This window comes from Pongo abelii, chromosome 4 (assembly GCF_028885655.2).
Source record: "Pongo abelii isolate AG06213 chromosome 4, NHGRI_mPonAbe1-v2.0_pri, whole genome shotgun sequence".
In the NCBI taxonomy this organism is placed as follows: Eukaryota; Metazoa; Chordata; class Mammalia; order Primates; family Hominidae; genus Pongo; species Pongo abelii.
The window spans coordinates 44,924,436-44,933,009 of NC_071989.2; the positions used below are offsets into that span (position 1 = coordinate 44,924,436).

The window sequence follows — 8,574 nt, forward strand, 5'->3', positions numbered from 1 at the left end:
GGTGAAAATAATGGAACGAGGAAGGGACGATAAACTATTAGGGATTTACAATGCCTCAGAAGCAGGGTTGTCACAGACTGACTCAAAACAAAGCTATTAGAATGAAGTCAATGAGCCTTGAATTGTAAAGTCTCTATGAATATGTCAAGTTGTCCTCAACACAGGAGCAAAAAAGGTTAAGGATGAAATAACATGTCTGTTTATCAGTAAAGCATGTTAACACAAGGTCCCTGAAGAAAAGTAATAATAATTATAGAAAAACATTAAAAATACCTTTTTAAAAAAGTTCTAAATCTTGCAGCAATCCGACACTATTCAGAATTAGATGGAATTTAACCCACCCTATTCAGAATTAGGTTCTAGTTGTGGTGCAATTATTAGGTTTAGTTGACAATTCTTTGAAATTTGGGGTATATCAAGTTAATCAATACTTTGCCTTCTATTAGGGTTAGATGATTCATTAAGAGCTCAATGACATCATTCTTTGCAGGAAGCATGCCAAAACTTTGAAAATGATTCATTAATAATGCACATACTGACAGAATGGGTATAGGTAAAGGTGGACAGGTTTAGGTTGAAGAATTATTAGGTGAACTATAAAATAAGGCAATGCTTTACTGCCAGCACTATGAATCTATCAGATAGTAATTGGATGCACGTGTTAGCAGCAGTAAAAAGTCACTGTCCAGTTGTCCACCTTACATGGGAATCTACTCTGAGTGTCTTCTTTGATTTATTGTGCCAATTAGAACACAGTGTTCAAAGAAAGAACACAATTGATCTGATTTAAAAGCAAGGGAGCCTTTAAGGTCATTATTTTGTGGGTGACCTGGCTCCCTTTTAGATATCTTGAAACTTTCTATTTGTGTAAAATCTATACAAATTAAGTACTGGGTTTTAAACTGATTCTGTAAAACATCAAAATTTTGTATTCATTAATTCAGTATCAGAGTGTCACTAGTGGCTTTCCAAGATGCAGGTATATTTCCTTTCGCTAATTTTAAAAGTGCATTTCTAAGCTATTCTTTGTTGTACTGACTGACTGGCACAGATAAAGGTAACATGCACTGAGAAGAAAGAGTGCCGATTACAAAATTATGTTTTAAATCTGTGAAACAAAGTAATAAACACCCTTGGTCAAATGTCAAATGTAAATTATCTTAGATCATTGCAATATACCATGAAAGATTTAAATACATCTGCATAAATGACTTGAGACAAAATGAAGTTGATTACTTGTCTATATTGTGATAAAACTGTATTAAAATTACATAAACATGAATTGTATATTCCATCTTACTGTAAAATAAAATAGATTTATAATTTCTGGAAGGAAAATTCTAATATTTTACTTATATTAAGCAAACATCAACTATAAATGTTGACAGATGTTGGAACAGTAATACTAAAAATGTCATCCGAATTACTCTTCATTGCAAAGTTCACAGAATTAATGTTAAGATAGATTAAAATCACTTTGAACTAACACACATATATTACTCTTCTTTCTGAAGCATAATAAAGAAATATCATTTGCACTACAATGTCAGATAAGCATATAGACATTAAGGCTTAGGAAAGATGTAGTTATTCACAGGCAGCTCATAAATGGGAGGAACATTAGTTCCATTTCAAATGAGCTGTCAACTTTTTTTCAACATTTTGGCTTGTGGAAAGTTAGACATTTGGATAATAAATGGGGTTTGCTTCTGAACATTAAAGTAATTGTATAGAAATTTAAAGTGTTCATTCATGTTCTACTATAAGTTCTTTAAATTCTAAAGAAATGCACTGGAATAAAGCTTTTCACTCTAAACTGGATAGTATAAATGTAGAAGAAACTATGAAGACAATGGAGTTTATTTGATCCTATAAGACACGCTTCTTCTACTTCTTTTTCTTTTGTTAAAATTCTGTGCCTAAACATCATTTTGAAAACACCTGCTTTTAAAGAGTCATTCACACCTTTAGGTAATAGGTTACTGAAATATCCAAGACCTAGAATTTGGTGTCTCTGAATTCTCATGCTCCAATACGGGCATCTGATTCCTGACAACTGTTTCCTTAGTTTTCTCCTCGTAGGTGGTTATAAATCAGGTTTATGAAGAGGAAACTCTCTTGAATTGTGCATTTTTAATAGATTTATGGTAAAGCCATCAAAGTGGAGGGTCCATATGATAGGAATGCAGTAAAGGTAACAGGACAATGTCATGTAAACATTAAATACAGTGCCTTCCACCTTCATAAATCCTCAATGCTCATGATTAAATGCTGCCGGTTATAAATTATGCAACCAAATTCTAGAAACAACCACAACTGAAATAAGATACCAGTGGAAGCCATAAATTGTTTTTCTTCACAGAAAACTTTTGTGTCGTTATTAGGAGATAACTTTTGAGTTCCTATTTTCCTCAACAATTATTTTTTTCTCACTTCATTTAGCTTCCTACAATAAGCTCTAGTCCTGGTTAAAAAGGAATAATCCCAGATAATAATCTGTCATTTTATATGGTAAAGTGTCTTTTTGATTTGCAGGTTTATTTTAAAATTTTCTTAATATGTATGGCTTAAGTCTCTAAGATGTCGCCCTTTTTAGAGTCATATATCAGAAGTTTCTGCAACAGTCCAATTTATCACAGGTATTTACAATCAAATTATTTTATTACACATGGGAACAATTAAACATTTGGCCCTCAGCTGTAAACAATTACTATATAAAATGACATTCATGGATTTTTCTTGAATAGTCATGTATTCCTAATGACCTCTGTTAACATGAGTGAGATTGATGTATGTGTATTTTGTGTGCATCCATAAGCAATTATATTCCCAAATATCAAAAGAGAGAGTTCACCTAGAGAATACACTAACCTTGTCTGATATCATGTGGCCACCTGCAATGACACGTTTAATGTATTTGTTTTTCTGCAATTGTCATTTTATTTCTGTTCCAATTTAATTCTAAAGAACTGCTGGTGTTCACAGCAAGAAGCAAGTAAGGATTTGGATAATTTGCTTTTTAGAGATTTGAGGTGTCAAATTCTAATAAATTGATATTAATGTTGGAAGTAGCAGAAAGGTACAATAAGAAAGGAGAGATACAACCAATAGGCTGGGGCTTGAATCCTGGTTCTGCCCACATCTAGTTGAATGACCTTGGACAATTTACTTTTTTCAGCATGAGTTTTCAAATTTGAAAAATGTTGATAGTTATAGGACTATTATGATTATTAAATGAAGTGTGTATTTAAAGAGATAAAGCATATACTACACACTCTTTACATATTGATTTCTGTATTGCCTCCCATACTTCTTTCCCAGAAAGGCCCAGGAGCCTTTTTTGTGACTTTCCCTTTTTGGAATATCTATTCTTAATTGTCTCAAGTTTAGGGTACATTTTCCTTTCACTAGATCCCTCTTTTCTACAAATGACAACCATGGGAGAAGCTCACAGCTGTTTTACTCACATCCAGAAATAAGTCAACTGGTCCCAGTTGCAAGGATACCTAACAGCTGTATCCAGCCTTTCTAAGAGGTCAGAACTAAAGCCGAGTGGTAAGGTTTCAAGGGCAAAGCTCTAGATGTAAAGAATGATAAAACAAAACCTAAATGAGCCTGCACATATCTAGTGACAGATACACCACAGCTATTCTAAATTATTCAAGTTTTCTCAGACTTCCAGCAGGAGAAACATAATTCATCTCTGCTCTCTTTATTATACTCTCATATCATGGCAAAGAAGCAAACAAAAAGTATAGCCCCCCACCCTCAGAAATTATAATAATCACCCGTATAGAGAGGAGTTTGTTAGCACATGTGGTCTTTTTAGAACCATCGAATTTCTGGAAACTAGCTTTGAAAGTAGAAGTTAAAAATGATTTTGCAATACTTATGGATGATTGTCTTACTTCCCTTTTGTTAGCATTCTGTTGGCAAAAAGCCAGTAAAACAGTTGTTTAATTACCCAGGACATCAAAAACATATAACCTCTTAGATAAGCTGTTATTGTATTTTAGCAGCAATAATACTATGGTCAAAAGTAACAAAGAAAATTAATCTTCAAATAAGCAAACCTCAAAAGAACAGCTTTGTGTATTGAGAATAATTAATAACTTGTTTAGGAAAATGTTACTGAAATGTCGTTTTTGGAAAAGGAACTGACACTCTTCAGAGGTTAGAGATCCTAGTATTTAACAAGCTACCATTTGGTGGACGGCTGGCTGGCTACCCTGTAGGCATGGTAAAAGTTTGTTCACATGTTATTATGCAACATTTAGACAATATCTTAATGATACCATGTAGTTCAGCTGAATCACTCCAGCTGGAAATTGTAGCAGCATTTAGATTACCTGGCCATATGTGAAATTAAGCCTTTTTCAATCTCTAATTTTCACTTGCTATGTATGTTTTGACACAGATGTTCTTGGAAAGCCTAAATTATTTATGGTTTGACAATATTTAGCAGAGTGAACCCCTCCCCTTTCACTGTTAACCATTGATTAAGATTGCATTACCATATAAGATATTTAGCTTGTCATTATAACAAGTAATATATGTTATCACAGAGAAAATAAAATATTAGTATATTTTGGACAGTTAGGATGGAACTTTTCTACACCCCTTTTATACAATATATATTGTATACTTTTCTTCTTTGCAGATAGTTCTTATTGTAAAGATGAAATTCAGTGTGTACTGTGGAAATCATTTTACTCTGCAGCTAATCACACGTGATTATTATTCTAGAAAATAGCAATTTAAGTTGTGTAAACTAAAACAGAGCAGATTTGACCTTAAGTCATATCATAAAGACATTTAAAGCATAGCACAAACATTTTTTAAAAAGAAAAAAGTTTGCTCAAGGATAACACTTTGAAACTTTATCATATTCTTTTGAGTTTTCTCCATGAAAAATAAGAAATCAGTCCATCGGATTTTTTTTTTTTTTTTTTTTTTTTTTTGTTAATTCCCAGCTCACTCCATCCAGCCCAATGTTTGGATAGCTTCTTCCCCATCCTCCTAACTGAATGACACCACAACTATTTTGTTTTAGAAGTAAATAAAGTTTTTAAATTTTTAATCGAAAAACCTTAAAGGTTATATACATAGGATCTAATGAATTCAGGTAACAAATGACTTTTAAGCAAAAGTAATTGTCATCATTATGACATTATTTCAGCTACTTTCTTTGAATCAGATAATGTAGTACTTAATATCTTTAGTATGAAACATAAAATGAAACACTTTAAAAGCACCTCTACACATATTTTTATTACTTATATTGTGAATTTTAGTAAATAGAACCAGTGGCTGAGGAGGAACAGAAGTTAATGTTGAATGGGTGTGCATCCCCACAGAAGAAAACTAAATTCTTAATTCTTGTAAATTTGTATTCAAAAATAAAATGCTAAATTCTGGTCAACTGTCATTCCCATTAGTACCTGGTACTTTCTAAACCAAGGAATCTTGAAATGTTTGACTGATGTATTTAAGTTAGCTGACAATCTATGCTTAGAATTCCTGAACAACTAACACAAAAATGTCCCCTTTAAAGGTGACTTGGAATTTACCATTCAGATAATGCCAAATGGTCACTAAAGATGTTTAAACATCATTGTCTACTGTCTTCAGTGTGCCATTACAGAGCCTTGGGTTCCTTTCACATAACAATCAATAGGCGATGAACAAGTCTCACCACTTGAAAGTAACTGAGAAAGGAAGTCAACAGAGTAATCTGGGTTTGCTGAGTTGATTCAAGAAGAGACACAATATCCACCCCTCTTCTTCTAGTTCTCTTCCCCCAACCAGCCCACACCCCTGCAAGAAAGAAATAAGGGAAAGAGAGAAAGAAGGAAAGAGAGAGGGAAAAGGCAAGACCAAAATGTAGGGATCCCAGGCATAATTTACGCTGAGGAAAAAACGTCACACTGTGGGATAAACTATAGCCATGGAAACAGACTTATGACTTTTACTTTGAAAATAAAAGAATGACAATGAAATTTGTGTGAGGTCTGTGTGAATCCAGTCCCAGATGTTTACAATGCTGTAGTAGTATGGCTCTGCAATATGAGAGGTTTCAGAAGGAACAGTACAACAGGACACCACAAAGCAGTGCATACGCTATTGACAATGCAGACATGAGCATCATGTTACCAAGAGGGAAGGCAGGCAGAAGACAAATAGCAGCGGTGGTGCCTGAAAAGCTAACTTCATGGACTGCAATCACTCAAACTAACATAAGGGACCCAAAACAAAACAAAACAAAAATCAAAACCAGAAAAATGCTTTTCGCTCATATCTAGAGGTAGTGGGGTAAAGGGATGGGGGTGGGGAGAGAGTGGAATTGACTTTACTTTCTTAAATAGAGTTCCCACAAAGCCCCTATAATTGACAGCGGATAATTATTTTCAGCTTGAGGAGCCTGTCCCAAAACTCTTAACAAGATTGCCAGGGAAAAGAAACAAAATGTGTTTACTTGAGCCATTTCCAGAAGGAAGGAAAAAGAGCTCTTTGGATGAGGTGGGAAGGGCGGTGGAGAGAGAAAGGGGCATCTTTGCACTGCAACAACTCTCTTGAGCGCCTTGCGTGGTCCGGCCGGTGACAGGCTGGAAGGAAGGGGTGGGTAGGGCGGCAAGGGGTGGGGGATGTGAAGGGAGCGCGCTTAGGGGAGGGGATGCGGCAGCACAATGTATACACGGGGGTTGGGGGGTGAATTAGTGTGAAAGTATTCCACTTAATCATTTTACAGGGGTTGGGGACGTAAATATTTAGCTGGCCACATCTGGAACAGATTCCCCCCCCCCCCCCCCCGTGTGGGCTGGGGGTGGATAATTGGAAGGAGAGGAGCACGCATTTGTTACTTACTGTACGGGCAGTTCTCCTTCTTGGTCCCGCTGACCTTCCCGTTCTTCTCAATCTTGAGAAAGTACTTGGTGAAAGAGAATAGCTTTCTCCAGCGGACATCTCCTTGAAGGTGATTGTAGCTCCGCACATGCCTTCCCGCGCTGGAAGGAGAGGAGAAGGAGGAGGAAGAAGAGTTGGTGGCCTCTGGTGACACCATGTCCTGACCAAGGGCTTGGCAGGTGACAGGGACGGAAGACACCAAGAACAGCAACAAAAAGCAGCAGCAGCAGCCGGGCAGGTGGGGAAAGGCTGAGGCACAATGTGTCAGTATCCATTTCCACATTGTACTGAAACTCTCGGCACTGGAAATTGTCTCATCAGAAGGAACATACTGGAAGGGTAAGACCCGATGCAAGGCAAGGGGAGAGCTCGAGGTGGTGGCTGCTGGTTAGCTCCCTCTGGGCGCGGATCTGGCCAGAAGTGAATGCACCAACATCCATAACTCCTCGGAAAAGCCGGCTGACTCCCCTGGCTCCTTTCTCGGATCCGCTGCCTGCGCCTCTGGAGCCTCCTGGTGAATGGTGGACGTGGGTGGCCGCAGCAGCAGGAGCTGGTGGTGGCGTTGGTGGTGTTGGTCACCAGCGCTCTTCGCTCCCCCAGGAGTTACTTTGTTCTCTTCTTTACTCCTTTCTTCACCATGTTAGATGCCAAAAACGTCTGAAAAACAGATGACAGCACGGTGAACAAAACCCAAGGGAGGTGGGGTGGGGAATAGGGGGAGATATCTGCGCCCCTCTGCGGTTGGCACCTTCTGGTCTCTCTCTGCGGAGCCCCAGCCTGCGAGCCACTTCTACAAGTATATCCCTTTGGAGTTGTCAGAAGTGGAGGCAGCTGCCCAGTCGCCGTTGTTTTCTTCCCTCTCTTCCTTTCTGTTTTTAGTGGTGCCTGCCGATTTGAAGGCTGCCGAAAGTCACTTTTTGTTTTGGGGGACGGCGGCTGGTGTTTTGTATAGCCCTATCCCCCACCCCCTTCCTTTGGAAAGTCCGCTTGTAAACAGGTTGAAGCCTGGAGTCTAAATGTCAGTGATTCTAAGCCAGAGGTGGGCTCTGCCTCTGCTGGTCAAACCTCATTTGCAGGGGTGGAGAAGAGGGGGGAGGGGGTCAACCGGCGGTGGGACATCTGAAACCCTAGGCTGCTGGGAACGCCAGGGAGAGGGAGGGTGAAAGGGGCAGAGAAGGGGGTGGGGGAGCAGGGGAGCGAGGAGAGAGCGCGATGCCTTTGCACCGAGCTCGGGGGCTGCCAGGTCCCTTCCTCTCCGCGGCTGTTGCGGCCGCAGCCTCCGCCGGCGCCTCTAGCTCTGGCTAATTCGCTGCTAAAGCGTCCTGTGCTTGCAGCGCCGGCCAAGGCGCGGACGGTATCTTCCCGCTTTCCGAATTTTGCTGTCTTCCAGCCTGAACCAATCCCTTCTGGGGAGCCCCTTTCTCACTTGCTTTCCAGCGTAGGATCTCCTCCCCCCACCCCCATTTCTTTTGGCAGTGAAGTACTTGAGAGCCACCTGGAGCCTGGTGCTTGGCTGACTTTTCCCCCCTTCTCACTCCCAGAAGAGGAGAGGGCTGGGAGAAAGCAGAAGATGCTGAGGATTTTAAACCGTCCAGAACAGCAGGTTATAAACTGGTCGGAGCGAGCACAGAAAAGGAAGACATAATTAGTGTCCTTTCCTCCTCTGCTGCC

At 39.3% G+C, this 8,574-nt stretch overlaps 1 protein-coding gene across 2 annotated transcripts in view; it reads right to left on the minus strand.

Moving 5' to 3' along the window:
* The window catches only part of FGF10 (fibroblast growth factor 10), a 95,220-nt gene extending 87,051 nt beyond the window's left edge, over positions 1–8,169 (minus strand). Inside the window, exons 1-2 of one of the 2 annotated variants that reach the window (XM_009240694.4) lie at positions 7,652–8,169; positions 6,865–7,560 (exon numbers count right to left, since the gene is read on the minus strand). In XM_009240694.4, coding sequence (XP_009238969.1) covers positions 6,865–7,186 — 322 coding nt within the window. In that variant the 5' untranslated portion in view covers positions 7,187–7,560; positions 7,652–8,169. Of the gene's footprint in view, positions 1–6,864 lie in introns of both variants that reach the window. The other variant, XM_063724099.1, reaches the window with a different exon arrangement.
* Between the last annotated feature and the right edge of the window lie 405 nt (positions 8,170–8,574).